The sequence below is a fragment of the Mauremys mutica genome, chromosome 4 (genome assembly GCF_020497125.1).
Source record: "Mauremys mutica isolate MM-2020 ecotype Southern chromosome 4, ASM2049712v1, whole genome shotgun sequence".
NCBI lineage: Eukaryota > Metazoa > Chordata > Testudines > Geoemydidae > Mauremys > Mauremys mutica.
The window spans coordinates 30,615,849-30,635,109 of NC_059075.1; the positions used below are offsets into that span (position 1 = coordinate 30,615,849).

The 19,261-nt window shown below is 42.4% G+C and overlaps 1 protein-coding gene across 2 annotated transcripts in view; it reads left to right on the forward strand.

Annotated features, from left to right (window-relative positions):
• Nucleotides 1–19,261, forward strand: part of FBLN5 (fibulin 5) — a 79,088-nt gene that overhangs the window by 49,742 nt on the left and 10,085 nt on the right. For both annotated transcript variants that reach the window (XM_045013493.1, XM_045013492.1), the window contains exons 5-8: nucleotides 4,737–4,859; nucleotides 10,160–10,276; nucleotides 11,634–11,753; nucleotides 16,839–16,961. In XM_045013493.1, the coding sequence (XP_044869428.1) occupies nucleotides 4,737–4,859; nucleotides 10,160–10,276; nucleotides 11,634–11,753; nucleotides 16,839–16,961 (483 nt within the window). The remainder of the gene's footprint in view (nucleotides 1–4,736; nucleotides 4,860–10,159; nucleotides 10,277–11,633; nucleotides 11,754–16,838; nucleotides 16,962–19,261) is intronic.

The following is a 19,261-nucleotide window of genomic DNA, read 5'->3' on the forward strand; positions in this document are numbered from 1 at the left end:
GTAATCCCTGGCCCTGAGTTACGTGCCCAAGCTCCCCTAGACAATGCATGGGGAGAGTTAGGTGCCTAAGAAAGAGATTCTCAGAAACCAGCACACATTGAGTAGAGAGCTGCCTAAGCTGAGCCAGGAGTAAAATGCAGAGGATTGAGGCAGTATTTAAGGTCCAGATCCACAAAGGGACTTAGACACCTAACTTCCATGATCTGGGCTTTAGGTGCCTGTCTCTGGTCAGAGTTCTCCTGGAGTCAGGCACCTAAGCCAGGTCAGTCCTTTCTTGTGAAAAACCAGAGACACCCACCCCACCCAAATCCTGGTGGATAAGGCACTGACCTGAAATGTGAGACCTGTTTTCAAATCCCTGCACTGCCTGATTTGGCTCAGAGACTTGAACTCAGGTATTCCATGTGGATGGGATATAAATACTGTGTGTAGCACAGAACAAGCAATAGTTATGCTGGTAGAGAGCCTTTGAACTTCGCTGAACTTTTGGAGGGGAACTTGACGCATAATAGCTGTGGATCCTCATTTACAGTTCGATCCTGCGTTCTGATGCATCACTTGCATTGCCACTTACCATATCTTAGGAAATCAGCTCCTGCATTTTTTGAGACACGTGAGAGACAGTGCGGTCTAAGCGAAAGGATTGAGAGCAAGGAACTTCTGAGTCCTGAACTGTTCGGCCTCAATTTTTCCATTTGTAAAATGGGGATAGTAATGTTTATCCATCTTACAGGGTTCTATGAGGATTATCACTATAATTAGTATTACAGTATCACTTAGAGGGGCCATTCAAAAGCAAACCTCATTGTGCACAGGTGCTGAATAGAGGGGGAGAGAATTCCTGCCCTAAAGAGCTTGCAGTGTAAACAAACAAGAGAGACAAGTTGTGTGTGAGAGGAAATATTATTAGCCTCACTTTACAAATGGGAAGTGAAGCCCAGAGAGATTCAGGCTCAGATCCTCAAAGGTATTTAGGCATCTAAGGTCCATTGAAATAAATGCACATTAGATGCCCAATTACCTTTGAGGATGGGGCCTAAATAAGTTGACCAAAATAACAAGGGGACTGCACTAAAGCAGAGTATTAAGTCCATGTCCTCAAGTCCCAGTCCAGTGGCTTAACGACAAAACTCACCATCCCCTCATTAATTAGGTCATACTTTGTGAAGTATCTTGAAAGGAAAATCACTAGCAAAGTGTTAAGTATTATTGATTCTATATACATCATGATGTGTGGAGATAGCAGGAAAAAGCCCAGGGAGCACGCACCTAGCCCTTTGCCCTTGTATTGAGAATGGGATAGAAATAACATGCTCTCCAACTAGAAAAGGAAGTGACTTTCACAGAATGCGCTAGTTATATGACTTTTACTTTTAATTTTCCACTGTGCCAAAGGATGCCAAAGAATGTCCTTGGTGTGGTTGAATGTATTTTTCCTGCAGGTATTTAAGTCCAATGTATTCAGTATGGGCAACCTGTCTATGGGTCACTATGTTTTATAGGTAGTTTTTGCCCCGGTTGGTTTGCTTTTTCCCTATTAAATGTTTAACTTCATCTTTATCAGAGCACCAATGTGAGAGATGATATGGCGTTCTCACTCCCTGTGCCTCTGTGCTAACAGGTGTGCTGCAGTGCTGCCAGTCCCTCTGCCCCTGCCATCTCCCTGCCCCATCTTCTTTCAAGGATATAGGCAATGGTTACCAAATTCCTGGGCAGATATTTTTCCCAGGGTATAACTGTCATCCATCACTTAACAAGCCAACGCCATGTAAATACGTACTGGCAGACATGAGCATTACATATTATACTGGAATTACTCTATGTATTTGAACTGAGAAGGCAACTTGCCAAATAATATTTATTTTATTCCACTGACTGGGGCTTTCAAAGTTTTAAATGTGCATCATCGGTGGGGCTTGCCCTGGAGGAAGCCAGCCAGTGAGGTGGAACGTAAAGTTGAATGTTTATATTAAGGCCTAATCCAGGCCTATGAAGCTGCACATAATGTTTACAATTTCCATGGTCCATTATGTTGCTGCCCCCTGCAGTTCATACCTGCTTTCTGTGTGCAAGGCCAGCCTTACCATGCAAGTCAATCAGGTGACCCCCCCCCCCCATGGGTAGCAAAATATAAGGGGCAGCAAAATGTTTTGGGTGGGTGATTGCACACTAGTAGAAGTGGAAATTGGCCAGTTTTCCTAAGGTGGCAGAAGCATTGCTCATAGCCCTCACTGTCCAAATTTTGCTTTCAAATGGAAACAGAGGTTGAATTGTCTCCTCTACCCCGGCGGAAGACTATGGTTTGAAAGTAAGCTAAGGACTCTTCCCAGTAGGTAGTGGAGACAACAGCAGTGATGCCTTCATTTCTAGAAGTAGGTACATCCCATGTAACTCTTTAGCAATCTCCTCACAAGGCCAACGCATAGAACAGAGCTGATTTCAGAGCAGCCCGCTGCTTTAGGTGAAGGTAAGTCTTATACCTGCTTCAAGAACCTGAGTGTAAAGGGGTAGAGGAGCTACTGTGCATAAAGAATGAAGAGAAAACAGTGAAGGAAGATCAATATTGTTGTGTATTTGGTTGTTGTGGTAACAGAATCTTGTGTTGCTATGGCAACTGAGTTAGATTATTAGGGAATAGCCCAGCCAGTTTTGGCTGGCTGTTGGTTAGTTCTGTGAGTGGCAATAAAATGGCTGCTTCAAGGTTTACAGCTCTCTGTGTCTCCAGTGATTTCTTCCTAAACTATTGCCCCCAAGGATATAACAAATACTCTTCAAACACTATTTGCACCACATAATACCTTGAGATCCTCCTCCTGGCCGCACTTTGGACCACACAGTGCCTCTGCCATTAATGGCACTGGGAGTTGTGAGCATGGAACGAGGGCATGGCCTGAATGCAGCCTTTTGTGAGGCGCAGGGCCAAGCCTCGCCAAGAACTTACTGTGGGCAGCAGCAATCATGGCTGCTAGGGTCCCACGTTCCTGCCTTTAAAATAAAAAGCGGGAGTAAAAAACGGAATGCATTTTGATGAAAAACACATTACCATAATTATTATCTGTATTTGGCTGGTACCCACAATGTGCAGTCTACGTGCAGAGGAATATACAAGCCCTACCCCAAGGGTTCTCAATATACTAAGACAAATAACATATGATAGTTGTGGAAAGTGTGACCCCCAGCTTACAAGCAGATTTCAGTCATGACACAATAAAGTTGGGGTTAACAAAACAGCAAGGGAGGGTTTGAGGGAGTAGCACCAGTATGATGACATGATAACGCAGCAAAGGCCAGCGCACAGTATGATGGAATCAAGAATAATTTAAAAATCATCAATAAAACATAGATATCTCAGTTGGCTGAAAGAATGTCACCATTTATCATCTGACTATTCCATTTCTGATCTCTAGAGCCAAACGCAATGCCAGAAACACTAGGAAAGATATCAGACAAGGAGGGATTCAAATTGAACTTATGACTCTGAAAGGCATTTTTAATCAATCTTCTTTGTATGCTGATGTAGAGCAACAACTATAATTTTACGTTCAGATGGTTATGCCAGATAATTGCGTCAAGATTAGCGGAGGGTATCGCTGTGATGCCGCCTTCATATTTGTGAATCAGGCATTGAGTTGTTATATGTTCCGTGGTCTGTTCTGGGTGACCGCAGTTGCACACTGGAGAGTCTTTAATTTTCCATTTGTGCAGCAAGTATCTGCATCTGCCATGGTTTGTGCAGATGTGGTTTAGGGTTGCCCATGAGCTTCACAGAAAATCAAAGCCAGGGATCTTCTGCACTGGGTGTTTGTAACTTCTTGTGAACTCTATTTGACTTTCCAAACTTCAGAGTTGCAATTGCATTGGTGAAGGTTAAACACATGAATCCAAAAGGGCTTTGGGACTTCAAGTGGCAGTGAGGGACATTGTTAAGGCCCTGGTGGATGTGGAGACGTTCATTTTCTATGATCTGCTAGAATTCCCAAAGTGTTGAGGCATCGCAGAGAATGGATTGGGGAGCACCAGCAGCCAAGGTGTTGGGGTCAACTTGAGGGTTCCAATAATGCAGTTTTTTAATCAATTAGGTTACAGTATCTCCGTTTATATGAATATCGAATTATTTGCAAACAAACAAATAACCCCAAAGAAGGTGGTAATAAAATGCCAAATGCATTGAAATCAGTAAGGCTAGTTAATGTTTTTTGAGTGAAACATTTTCCTATTAGAAAGACAAGTGAGTAAAGTAATACCTTTTATTGGACCAACTTCTGTTGGTGAGAGAGAGATGCTTTCAAGCATACACAGAGCTCTTCTTCCTCTTGGAAAATAGGGTTTCACTGAAATTTTCAACCAGAAATCAGGGAAATTGAAATGAAATGTTTTGTTTTGGGTAGGTTGATGTTAGTCTTTGCAATGGAGCCACCAAAAATGTCTGGTGCGATGGAAATTCCATTTTTTTGATCAACTCTAGGAAACAATCACTTTTATGGGATTGATCCTGCAGGGATCTGAGCACCTTCTGAGAGGTGTGGAGTACCTTCCCCACTGACTTCAGCACCTCGAAACTTGGAGTTTTCTATGAATTTCTGTGCAATGCCTCAAACATTGAGTATGTTCAACTTTCTTTGATTTCTTCTCAGAGTCATCCTCTGATATATTTCAAGTGTCCATACAATTAAAATAAACTCACCATTTGTTTTAATAATTATATAAAGCTTTGATGGTACATTTCTGTATTTCAGATATTGATGAATGTGCTTCCGAGTCACACCAGTGTAACCCCACCCAGATCTGTATAAACACTGAAGGAGGATACACCTGCTCCTGCACTGAGGGCTATTGGCTCTTAGAAGGCCAGTGTTTAGGTATGTTCTTCTGGATTGTTGATATACATTCTCTAGAGTAGTGTTTTTCAAACAATGGGTTGCTACCCAGTAGCGGGTCGTGGCATGTAAGGCGCTGGGTTACCTTGCTCTGGTCAGCACCACCGACGGGGACGTTAAAAGTCCTGTCGATGGTGCTGCCCAGCTAAGGAAGGCTAGTGCCTACTTTTTCTGACACCACGCTGTGCCCCAGAAGCAGCCAGAGGGTGGGGGGGCACAGGGCTCCGCGCTCTGCTCCTGCCCACAGCATCGGCTCCGCATGCACATTGGCTGGCAACCAGCCATGGGAACTGAGGGGGGAAGGGCGGTGTCTGCGGGCAAGAGTCACTCGCGTCTGCCCAGGAGCCAAACATACCGCTGGCCACTTCAGGGGTGCAGTGTGGTCTGCGGTGCACACCGGCTGTGCTGCTGACCGGGAGCCACCAGAGGTAAGTCTGTGCCCCAATCCAATGCCCCAATCCCTTTTCACAAACCTGAAACCCCTTCCTGCATCCCAAACCCCTCATCCCTGGCCCCACCCCAGAGCCTGCACCTTACGCATCCTAACCCCCAGCATTGAGCCCCCCACAAACCCAGAGCCACTCCCACACCCCAACCCCCTCATCCCCAACTCCGTTGGGTCACAGGCATCAACAATTTTTTTCAACTGGGTCCCCAGAAAAAAAGTTTGAAAACCACTGCTCTACAGTGATTCTGGAAAATCAGTGTCCATCTGATTAACCGAATTCATTTTAGTCATAATTCTGGTCTCTTTCTGTCTCCCCAATGTTTTGATGATAATTAAAGTTGGATTGTTATCATGGGTCTCCCAAATTCCATAATTTTCATATTTTCTTCTGTGTTCAAAATCTTCCATCGTTTTGGACAATTTAGGATTCTGGTGTGTGCAGATGGTGGTACAGAGCTGAACTGACATCACTGAGAGTCTTGGTCAAATACAGAGCTCAACCTTGACCTATGTGGAAAACTAACATCTTTCTTATTTGTTAAGTGCCAATAGTATGCTTGGCAAAAAGACTCCCACATGCAACAAAATGGCAATGCCATATGACTGGCATCCATGTTACTGACTGCCACTATGAAAGCAGCCCCTTTTGTATGTTCTAGTTCATAAAAATATGACATACCAGCAACATGTGCTTTCCACATGGTCACAATCCTGACCTAAGGCGCTTACATTACTAGAGAGCAGGAGCTCAGTAACAATAACATCAAGAAACAGAGCAGTGAACCCACTGGAAAATCTTGGACACAAGCAAACATGTGAGTCTGAAACCAGCGCTGTTTCAGCAGATTCAGAGCTCTTCTCTCTGTCAGCTGCAGAGAGTCAATCTCTGTGTCTGCAGTGCCCTACAATGTGAAAAACCAATCCCTACCAAACAGCAACAGCAGCAAAGGTGCAAACTCTACCACTTCCCCCACCCATTCCCCTCAGTCAGTAGTCACAGGCACTGACATGGGCTTTAATTTTAGGCCAATTCATCTAAGTCAGAGACATGACCAAATGTGTTTTTAATGTTCTTGTTACACTCTCTCCCTGCTTTTTTCCCCTCTCAGCACAGGCTGTTTGCCCATCTGTTCTCCAAAATGGGACTTCAGTGTCACTCCACCTCAGCTGGAAGGAGAATGGGATTTTCCTGCTCATTTTCCTTGGAATTTATTTCTCATCTCCTCCTCCTGTCTAGCAGTTGGAATGGAGGATTGCATGGCTGCTTTTTTAACTGCTGCTAAAAGCTGCTGTGTAACTCACCCGGGGGTGATATGAAGTTATCAAGTCCCCTGCACCTTTAATTCTAGAGCAGGTTCCTGTAACTCCTATTCTCCTAGAGACCTGGGAAGGAAAAGGCATAGTGCTAAATTCTCTGGTTTAGTAAGGGCCTCAGAAAACCCTATGTTCAGTGGAAATTGAGTAATTCTGCCTCCTGGGGTAGAAGATGTCACAGATAGGCCATTCAGGAAGCCTATGCACTTTCTGTGTGACTCCTCAGCATACCTCTTTAGGGGGGGAGTTGGGGCTAGCGAGTGATCTGTGATATTATGGATGCACTGGGTTAATCTTGTGCATGGGGTTGTGTGTGTGTTCTGCACCATGCCCCGGTATGTGATGATCCCCATGTAGTTCCCTTGTGCACAACCCAAGTACATGAGCTATGTGCAGGAACCAGGATTTGGCCCTGAGTCAGAATTCAAGCACTTTGGTGCTTGGTGTAAGTATCAGAGACCATAGCTGTTGCCCTGCTGAGGTGAGTTTGCCCAAGAGTATCTGTTTATGCTGTTTTAAAGAGACAATAACATCTCAGTGGTTGATTTAGGTAACTGTGAGTAAGGATGGGGAAGATCACCACAAAGCAATGCAGAGATGTAACAAGAAAAGCTGTGCTGAAAAAACTCCTCTGCATTTTTCCAAAAATGTCAAAGAGTCTTCTCAGTTCTCTACTTTTCCATAGGCCCTGGAGAATCCATTTCCACTGGGCACATGGCAAAAAAAGAGATAATTTAAAAGTATTTGGAGGGCTGGGTTGAGTTTACAAAGGCAGTCTCTGTTGGTACATTTCTTCACTGTTAGTAAGAACAGCACATCTGTCTAACCAAATTGTTGTTGTTGTTGCTATTTAACATTTAGCCAGTAAGTGCCAGCACAGTAGTTACACAGTGGTGCCAAGAGGAGCCAATCAGGAAAAGGGTTCCTACAAAAATAAAGTCCCTGGCTTGGAAACCTGTAGGTCCTGATCCTGCAAAGACTTAAGCATGTACTAAATTTTCAGTGCTGAGAGTGGTGCCACTGAGGAGAACAGGAGTACTCACGTGCTTAAAGTTGAGAATGTGTATAAAACTTTGCAGGATTAGGGCTTAACCTATCTAGCGAGACGTTTATATGACACACCTGTCACTGGTATGTGGGTCATCTTGGTATTGGACTAAAACAGAAAATAAATCTATTAAAGGTGAAAATCAATGCCCCTTAATGCTTTTAAACATATTTCCATTACTTTTGTCCTGTTTAACCTAGCTTCCTGAGCCATTTCTTTGACAAAATTGCCACTCAAACCCAAAAACTTAAACCTGATAAACTGGATATAGCTAGCTAGCAGCTACCCAGTGTTGTCTATTCTTCATGGTCATATAAAATCACCTAAATATTCAAACTATTCAAATATTCCATTGTATAAAATAGTCTTTAACACCTAATTTCTGCTTTAAAATCCAAACCGGGAACATAACCAATTTGAAGTAAGACATCAGAGAATGCCTATATTATGCCAAAAAGTACATGATAAATGACAAACAATGAACTGCTATTTGTGCATTTATGTGTGACAGACAAAACTGAAACTATCAGTATTCTGATTTTCACATGTGTTGGAGCTTCTGGAGATACTTCTGATATAACTGATACCATAAATGGCAAATCCTGCTTTCCTTACTCACCTTAGTAAACAGATGGAAGACAAGAAGTCTAATTGGCTTTTGCCAGTGGAACTCCATTCACATCAAAGGAGTTGCACCAGCATGGAACTGGTATGGCAGAGAGAAGACTCAGGCCCAGTGGATATACCCTCGTGAGTAAGGGAGCAAGAGTCAACCTAGAAAATCAAATTCAGAAAATGCAGCTTTCAAAAGTTGCTGGAAACATGTGTGCAGGTTCTCATCGCCACTGGACATTCACATCAAAGGAGTTGCACCAGCATGGAACTGGTATGGCAGAGAGAAGACTCAGGCCCAGTGGCTATACCCTTGTGAGTAAGGGAGCAAGAGTCAACCCAGAAAATCAAATTCAGAAAATGCAGCTTTCAAAAGTTGCTGGAAACATGTGTCTTCTTTTCAGAGGTGGTCAGCACCCGCAATTTCCACTGAACCCCACGAATGCTGCAGGTTCTCATTGCCACTGGACATTCAGCCAAGAATCACCCTCTCATTCAAGGAAGTGTTTGTTTGACTGGTTTTCTATGTCTACCTTAGTGTTTCACTGGCTGGATGTTATCATTTAATATTCCACCACAGTGTCTTAGGGATGCAGTTTTGAGAAAGCTCAGGTCTGGTTATCCAAGTGCAAATTTGTTAAGCTTTCATCAAACTGAGTTATTTTTCCAGATCACCACAGACTTTTATATAATTATAGTTTTTCCAAACACAGCAGTGCTTTCCAGCTCAAACAAACAGAGAGAGAGAGAGAGAGAAGAATGAATAAACCATTCACCCATGACCTTGTTTACAGGAAGCACTCATATAGGGAACGTCTTCCAATACCGTCTTTCCCATCTGCTGTCACTACAAGGCTTGGGTTGTCACTAGAGATAGAAGTTGAATATCAGTGCAGTATTTGCTCTGAGAGCTTATTTGAATCACCCATAAAGAAAAATCTAAGCAGGGTCATAAACTCACTATTGGAAGGATATGAAGTTTTGAGGACAGCCAAAAAACAAACTCCATAAATTAGAAGGCAGCTGATCCAAAAGAAAATGAATAGCCACAAAAGAGACAATTCATCAGGTGTTTTATTTCTGCTCTGAAGCAAGGAGTAAAGCTCTTCCTAACTTTCATAATCATGTTTATTAGGTTCCAGTGCCATCAGAGAGTACATTTACATTATGCTTGTGTCTTTCAGTCTTGCCTCTTGCTCATGACAGTCAAATGCAATGATTGTTAATGCTGCAGTTCAACAAAAAAACTGTTATTTTAGCGACACTATGAATTCTTATATTTTAAAGTTTCCTCATAAGCCAGTGAAAACAGCTCAATAAAAATAGTTTTTCAGGATGATAAAAATATTTAAAGATTGCCACCTCTAAGACTAAAAGCAGCTTTTGGGGTTAAATTCTGCTCACCTTACTATGTAAGTAGCGCTGATATGTGTGTCTAAGTGACCAGGATTACAACCTAACCATTACAAAAAAACAGTATAATGTTTTGGGCTATACTCTAATAGACACAAATCGAGAGTAGCTACGGAGGGTGTGTGACATGGGCTTTTTGATGATGTAGCACATTGAGCAGAATCATTTACACCATGGAACCAATCAGCTCCCATAATTATATTTCAGCTATTTACAACAAAATGTATTGCTGTGTTGTCTTGGGGAGAGATGGACTTGAACAACCTTCCATCCAAATACTCTGGAATTTAGCTGTTCGAGTTCTGGAGTCAGAATATCATATATTAATCCCTTTCCCCCTCGCTATGAGTAAATTTTAGTCCTATGGTTATATGAGTTTATCTAATGCTATGTATGGCAATTACAACTACAATCTTGTCTGTACTTTGAATCTTCTTTTATTTTTAGACATAGATGAATGTCGCTATGGCTACTGTCAGCAGCTGTGTGCCAATGTACCTGGTTCCTACTCCTGTACATGCAATCCAGGTTTTACCCTTAATGATGATGGACGATCATGCCAAGGTACTGTATACAGGCAATAACTACTGCAGTGTTGACCCCAGCCCAGCAAAGCACTTAAGTGTGTGTGTAACTTTAAGAACATGAATATCCTGCCGAGTTCACATGTGTTGCACTGTCTGTTATAGGGTATGGTTACACTTTGAGCTGGAGGAGACACAGCTGTGCTAGCTCTGATTCAGCTAGTGTGCTAAAAATAGAGTGTAGCCACTGTGGTGTGAGTAGCTAGCCACCCCAAGTACATCCAAGTTGTTAGGCACATACTCAGGGTAGTCTGCCACAACCGCATTCTGTTTTAGCATGCTAACTCGATCCTGCAGGTATGCCTCCTCATGCTGGAACTTCAGCTTGCAGGGTAAACGTTCCTGAAGGTACTCATATGGTTTCCATCACTGTAGTATCTGAGCACCTTCTAATCATTACTGTATTTATACTCACGACACCCCTGTGAGGTAGGACAGTACCATTAGCTTCAGTTTCCATATGGAGAACAGACACAGAGAGATGAAGTGACTTGCCCAAAATCGCATAGGAAGTCTGTGGCAGAGCAGGAAATTGAATCCAGGTCTCCCAAGTCCCAGGTTAATGCCCTGTTGGACCATTCTTCCTCTCCAATGTGTTTAAATGCCTTACTGGATCAGAGCCTCTGTGATCTCATGATCAACGTTATATTTCTGTTCTTGAACAGTAAAATACTTCAAAGCAGCTGCTCAGGGAATGGCCCAGCGTTAATGGGATAAAGACATTCCAGGAGTTGCAAGTGTCCTAAAAAGAAACTATTTACTTTATGGTAGCCACAGGATTCTATAAGGATCATTTCCTCATTACATCAGCATTCCCTAGATTTATCCTGCTGCTTTTGGCCTGGTCTTGCTCAGATTAAATCAGTCGGAGACTCTTATAATTACTAGATAAACAAGGAAGCATCTGCAGTAAATAGTTTATCCCAGTCTTTCTTGTTATTTTCTGATCTTAGACAGATCAAGCAGCTTTTTCCCCAAGAAGTCTCAGTTGTAAGTGACCCTCTTCCCTCACTAGGGGTAGGTTCAAGAGCTGGCAGATTTGTTAAATATGAGACTATCTGATCTCATATTCAATGCTATCTAGTGCCTCAGCAACAGCATTAGGGACAGTGTTCCCAATTGCTTTACATACAGAATGGACTGGGTTTCCAACCACTTTTTTCATTACAATTCATCAGCCTTAAATACCAATAACAATACAAACTGAGTCAAACCTTTGCAAGAGACTGCTGTGCCTGTACTGTTAAGTCCTTTCTAATGTTTGATTGTAATAGTAACTAATTAGATGCAGTGCCTTGGGAGAAGTCATTGATAAACTGAGTATTGGTTTCCCGTAGATGTGAATGAATGTACAACCCAGAACCCTTGCGTGCAAAACTGCGTCAACACATACGGCTCTTTTCTCTGTCGCTGTGATCCTGGCTATGAACTGGAAGCGGATGGAATCAGCTGCAGTGGTAACTGTCTTCAGTGATTGGATGTGGGGAGGGGGTTAACTGTCTTTAAATCATTCGTTGTAATGTGTTATTTTTTATATGCCTTCCTCTGAAGTTTCAAATATGGTTCACTGTTAGAAGTAGGATATATCTACCTATCCAATCCAGTAGAACAATTCATCTTTTCCTAATTTCAGTTAAACAGGAGGGTAAAAGCAAGAAACCACACACAAATCAATGGTGGTGTATGTTTTTTCTCATACTGGTATTAAAGAAATAGATTAAACATTAGAACTGTTCTGTGACAATGGTAAAGAACCACAGAAAAGAGTTGCTTTCTTCTAACACTCACCAAGGAACTTTATTGGCATAAATAAAATAGCATTATTCCAAAATCTATTCTTGCCCTGATACAGCAAATAGCTCACTTTAATTCAAAAGGTACTTAAGCACGTTACCTCTCCTGCCCTGCTTTACTGAAGAACTTTCCCGAACATTTTCCAGCCCCACCTGCTTGCTACAGATTTAAAGAAACAAGAAACCTCCTCATGAGCACTGTTGAATCTAATCAGATAGGAGCGATCCATCCACAATGGAGCAGTATTATTGGAAAATTGTTACACCATTGTTCTTTCCCCCGCTCTCATTTTCCTTTTGTTGTTTTATTTTGCTTAATTGAAAAAGAATAGTTAGGCTAACTTCTTTCATGAGTGTCCCCACAGTCTGTTTAAATGAGAGAGTCCAGCCAATATTTCTTGGAAGGAAAAAACCTCCCTGGAAAATATTTGTTTTTTAATTTACACTAAACAGATGTAAAGGGCTGTGTTTGAGAGAAAAAACATGTGACGTGCAGTGTATGTTAAGCCGTTGTTCTTTGTAAGCCTAATTATAAAGAAAGGGACTCAGGCCCGGATTTTAAAGGTATTTAGGGGTTATTCTGCTCAGCACTGCAATGCCTAACTCAGGAGCCTAAGTCTCACTTTCAAAATGGGACTTAGACCTCGCAGTGTTGAATACCTTTAAAATTCTGTTCTTAAGTCCTTGTTCTGGCAGTGAGATGCTAATTGGTCCAAATTCTGGCTTTAGCAGGATTACACAAGACGTAAAGCGGTGTCTGTTTTTTCACACTCCCTGTTGATAAAGTAGCTTCATGGCCTGAAGTTAATAACAACAATATCTAGCATGCTCCCTCTATAAACCACTTTATAGATACTTACTCATCCCTACAACACCCCTGGTGAGATGGTTAAATATATTTAACCCCCCATTTTAAAGATTGGGGAAATCAAACTGAGAGCTTAAGTGATTTGCTCAGGGGAGTCTGTGTGTCAGAGCTGGGAATAAGTACTCAGGAACTGGCGGCTCAGACTCAAGCCTTTGTTTCTTTGTAAATTAAGTTGTCATGGGATAAGGGAAGATCCTTTCATGGATTGAGAACTGGTTAAAAGACAAGGAACAAAGGGTAGGAATAAATGGTAAATTTTCAGAATGTCGGGGGTAACTAGTGGTGTTCCCCAAGGGTCAGTCCTAGGACCAATCCTATTCAACTTGTTCCTAAATGATCTGGAGAAAGGGGTAAACCAGGGGTCGGCAACCTTTCAGAAGGTTCTGGGCTGTGCCGAGTCTTCATTTATTCACTCTAATTTAAGGTTTCACATGCCAGTAATACCTTCTAAAAACGTTAAAATGTCTCTTTCTATAAGTCTGTAATATATAACTAAACTATTGTTGTATGTAAAGTAAATAAGGTTTTTTAAATGTTTAAGAAGCTTCATTTAAAATTAAATTAAAACGCAGAGCCCCCCAGACCAGTGGCCAGGACCTGGGCAGTGTGAGTGCCACTGAAATTCAGCTCGTGTGCTGCCTTCGGCATACGTGCCATAGGTTGCCTACCCCTGGGGTAAACAGTGGCAAAGTTTGCAGATGATACTAAACTGCTCAAGATAGCCAAGACCAAAGCAGACTATGAAGAACTTCAAAAAGTTCTCACAAAACTAAGTGATTGGGCAACAAAATGGCAAATGAAATTTAATGTGGATAAATGTAAAGTAATGCACATTGGAAAAAATAACCCCAACTACACATACAATATGATGGGGGCTAATTTAGCTACAACTAATCAGGAAAGAGATCTTGGATAGTTCTCTGAAGACGTCCACGCAGTGTGCAGTGGCAGTCAAAAAAGCAAATATTCAAAAAGGGATAGAGAATAAGATGGAGAATATCTTATTGCCCTAATATAAATCCATGGTACGCCCACATCTTGAATACTGCGTACAGATGTGGTCTCCTCATCTCAAAAAAGATATACTGGCGTTAGAAAAGGTTCAGAGAAGGGCAACTAAAATGATTAGAGGTTTGGAGAGGGTCCCATATGAGGAGAGATTAAAGAGGCTAGGACTTTTCAGCTTGGAAAAGAGGAGAATAAGGGGGGATATGATAGAGGTATATAAAATCATGAGTGGTGTGAAGAGAGTGAATAAGGAAAAGTTATTTACTTGTTCCCATAATACAAGAACTAGGGTCCACCAAATGAAATTAATGGGCAGCAGGTTTAAAACAAATAAAAGGAGGTTGTTCTTCACACAGTGCACTGTCAACCTGTGGAACTCCTTGCCTGAGGAGGTTGTGAAGGCTAGGACTATAACAGGGTTTAAAAGAGAACTAGATAAATCCTTGGAGGTTAAGTCCATTAATGGCTATCTGCCAGAATGGGTAAGGAATGGTGTCCTTAGCCTCTGTTTGTCAGAAGGTGAAGAAGGATGGCAGGAGAGAGATCACTTGATCATTACCTGTTAGGTTCACTCCCTCTGGGACACTTGGCATTGGTCACTGTTGGTAGACAGGATACTGGGCTGGATGGACCTTTGGTCTGACCCAATATGGCCGTTCTTATGTTATGTTCTCTTATTAACTAAGCAGGGGAATAAGGAAATGATTAACAGTAACCTTCCTTGCATGTGCTTTCCCCTCAGTCATGATCCCATGTGGAACATTGGGGTCCTGCTTTCTCACTTGTACACAAAATTCTGCAAATTATGTTGATTTAGCAAATCAAGAGTAAAAAGAATGAAACCCAGCATTTCTGTTTTTAATCCAAGATTTGAAAGGTTGCTCAGCTTCCCTGATATTTTAGAGGCATTCTGGGAGACCTGCACTGAGCTAGGATGATGTTATTAAGCCATATTGGAATGCCTAGGAAATAAATGAATAAAGGCTAAAAACCAGAGCTGGCTGCTGCAGGGGTGGGATGCAGGATTTCTGCTGGGACTGTTGTCACTCTCTTGGAGGGAAGGCTTTGCTTTCCAGAAAAGATTTTTCCCTTTATAAAATACTCAACCCCACAGCTCCCTGCGAGGGAAGACTCCACACACACACTCATTACCATTTGTTTGAGGAGAGGCCTTTCACTCCTATGCCTTAGATTAGCACTAGGTCAGGTCTGTAACATCTGGATCATGAAAACATACCTATGTTCCATGGGTAGTTCTACCTGTGAAGTGAGATAGAAGTGAATGGCCAATCACATGGACAATTAGAAACAGGTTTTCTGACAATACAGGAAATAAGAGCAATGTATCCTTTCACTCTCTAGTTTTTCATTCAATGTGACTCACCTGTAGAGAAAGCTTAATTAAAAAGTTGTGAAGTAACATTTCAGTTGGATGCATTGATGCACCAAACAGAATAGATGACATGGACGGACTCCGTTATTTGCAAACCCTCTGCGCTACACCCAAATCCTCCCCTTGTACCTGCAGATTAGTGGAGGGTGTACTTCTGCTACTGAGTGCCAGAGCTAAAAAGGTGCTGAATGCCTTAACCTTCAGCTGCCATCAATGGGAAGTGAGGCACTCAGCTCCTTACAGGAGGAGAGCTAGGTCCCCTGTATAGCTGCACAGAGAACTGTCAGCAAGTCATTCTGGGCCTGACCCTGTGTTTCTCACCCACCAAAACCCCTCCCTGAAGTCAAAAGGAGCCTTTGAATGTACCAAGCATGCAGGAGTGGGCCCTAAGGTGTGTAAATACTCTGGTGACACAGCAGAATTGATTATACATAGCAAAGAGCTTTAAAAAAAATGCACTGATGAAGTCCAACTGCACTCCTGAAGGCAATGGCCAGTTTTGCCATAGTCTTCCAGAAGAATTAACAAAACTGGTTGTATTTTTAAAAATATAGAGAAACCTATTGTAGGCCACCCCACCACCTTGACTCCCATGATCTGCAACATTCAGTTGCATAGTAGAGATGACCCTGAATTAAAATGGCTTAGTAGCCTTGGGGCTACTTGTGGCTGAATGTTCTTCCCTGGTACTGTATTCTAAAAAGTAGCTATTTAAAAATGGCCCCCTGGAGTCTGTCATGACTCAGATCACAGGCGTCACTTTAAAATTAAAACAATTAAAACATTTTTTTTATCTGGGGTCCTAAGAGTCAAGTTTCTTCCGTCATCACCGGTAAAAAAACTTCTGCAGGCCAAACTATACCCTGAATGACAAGTAACTGACTGGAACTTAAGCAAGTCTCTTGATGATGCATAAAAAGGAATAAAATCCAGTTCACTCTCTCTTAGCTATGTTGGCTCTGCAGGGCTAACAAGAGTAAGAAACACTAGAAGGTTATTTCAGTTAGTCAAGTAAGCCAGCCTCACTGATTACCCACACTGAGCAGGTATATTGAATAGAAAGGTGCCAGTCTACATTTCATTCAGGCTAGAGTCTCACTTTTAGACAGGCTTGCCTACTGGATGGTCTTCTGAGAGTGGGTTTCATTATCATTTATTAATAGTTGTAGGCCTGACTTGACATGGGTGAGGCTTAGAAAACAATAGTGAATTGGATCATTTTCCTTTTTCAAGTAAAGTAATAATTTACATTCATTCCTAGCTACCATGAGCCATATTCACCCTGGTATACCTTCAGCAAAGTCAGTGGATTTACATCAAAGTTGAATCTGGTTTATTAAACCGAGTTGAATAGCAAACACCATGATCTTATAGCTCTATGAATTTTTGTGGTGACAGGCACTGTAGTTAGGATGGAGTTCAGGGGAAAGTCCTTTTTACTTTAACACAAAGCATTGTAAACTTCATTCTATCACTGCAGACATGGATGAGTGCAGCTTCTCAGAGTTCCTTTGCCAGCACCAATGTGTGAATGAGCCTGGTTCTTACTACTGTTCCTGCCCCCCTGGCTATGTTCTGCTTGATGATAACAGAAGCTGCCAAGGTAAGAACATTCCAACCATGAATTAAAATCCAACCAAACAGTAAATAGCTCATAGTTCTGGAAGGCAAATTAAGTTGATTCACTGAAAATCAAGACTTGAGACGTTTGTTTGATCTTGGCATTGCAAAAAGTTGGAAATATCTTAGGGGGTGTATTGTGCAGCCATGCTGGTGAGTGCTTTCTCCCATGAGTGATCCCATTGATATCAATGGGGTTATTTGCATGAGTAAGCGCTTACTATTGTGAGTAAGGGTTGCACAGAAAGGTACCTAATGGGCCAGTTTTGCTCCCCCTGAAGACAGTGGCAAAACACCTACTGACTCCAATGGGGGAAATGAGGATTGGGTCCATTGAGAGCCCCTACTTCACTCTGGAGTTTTTGAAATGCCGTTAAGTCATTAAAGTATATTACTGAGTAGAGCTAATCTCAAACTTAGAGCACTGGTCTCTGCATCTATGGATGTGTCCTGCACTATAGGATAAGAAAGAGATAGCAACTGATTTCCATGACTGTGCCTGGGGCATTCTCTTTTTTATTGCATCTCCACTTATTGTTCTGTATGTTCTGCATTAAGCTGTAGCCATGGTTGTACCATTGCTGCTGGACTCGCTTCTCCCTTTCAATACAGCTTTCTGTTTGCGGCTTCTTGGCCAGTTTTAAGCTGGCTGTGAGCACAGGAGCAGTCTGCTTTTTCTTTAATGTCCACCCTCTATACATTCACTGAAAAAGAAATCCTGCAGAGTTCATCGATACAGAATTTTTTTTTTTAATCGTCTCAGTAGCAGCATTCATGGAGTCAGGTGTGGTTTGAATTTTTTAATGCCCAAACCCCTCATTCCCCACAAATGGCACTTCCAATAGCAGAGTGTACTTGGTCCCATGCTGAACAACACTGGATCAGTGCCCTGTGTTCTGAATGTTTCATTTTTTAGCTGGCTAATAAGGGCAAGGTTGAGGGGCAAATGGGGACAGTGTATGTCCAACAATTGTTCCAGAAAATTTTGCGTTATTGGTACATGGACACATTATGCTCCCCTCCCCTTTCCTCCCCTCCCTTCCCCTTTGTCTGTTTAACTTTTTAGATTGTGAGCTCTTTGGGGCGGGGCCATAACTCCTTTTATATTTGTGCAGTGCCTATCACTGTGAGGGCTCTCCCAGAAACTGAGAAATAAACTATCAATAATCCAATGAAATCTGGCTTAAAAGAGGGACTGATGAAAAAATGGTTCTCCTTAGAGTGATTGTCCCTCTGAGTAGTGCACTTCAGGCTGGGCATGTGCTCTGTGTACCCGTGACTGGGGACTGGTCTTTAGCAGTGGCTGTGTGGTCTACGTATTCATCCCCACTTTCCTTGTGCGCCACCCCAAAGAGATGAGAGGGGCTGCTAGACTGCCACCCTCTTATCTCTTAGTTTGTTGCCTCTTAGTTCCTTTTTACTGCTCATGGGCTAGGATGGAGCATCAGTGTCATGCTGACTTCTTCAGATTCTCTCTCTAAATAGTTTTCAAAGTTGTAAGAATTTTCATAGTTAGCTACTTTTATACTATAGTTAAGTGATAGATTTAGGGGTCTGGTTCCCTATTTTTGGAAACTTTTTCCAATGGTGGGAAGTCATTGCTGTATACATACTCACACCCACACCCACCCACCCAATGGTTGTGGGGAGCATGCCAAAAATCCCTGGTTTCAAAAATTGCAATACATGCCCCAATCCCTTCCTGGTCATGGACTATCACAATATCTGTCTGTACTTCCTGGGGGAAGTCAATGTCCCTTCCAGTATGCCCCTGTGATATCCGCAGGTCGTTTCTGAGTAGGAAAAAGCAGTGCAGGGAGTTTCAGCTCCAAAAGTTCCTCTTTGAGGAGTACATGAAAGTAAGGCGTACGCCCCTGTACATCAACCTGAAGAAGGTAGGATTGGTGCCTCTTCTTTGGTCTCCAAGACCTCCACCCCTCACCAGCTCAGAGAGGCTCAGGAGAGCAGGGAAGGAAAGGGAGATGCAAGTGCATTCATAAGGACAAGAGGGAAGATTCCCCATTCAAATCTAAGAAGAGGCAGAAGTCCCTGCCCCATTCCAAGTCACTGGGAGATTTGTACTTCAGAACAGGACCATACAGTACTGAGAAGGAACAGACTGGGACTTCTTCAAAGGGCAAAACTGCAGCATCTTCCAGTACTGGGGACTGCTTCTTCAACACCGAAACCCTCGTTGGTACCGTAGGATTTAATGACCTCTTCTTCAGTGTCCTGAGCTGTGGAGACATCTCCCATCAACTCTGTCTGGCTTTCTGATTCCTG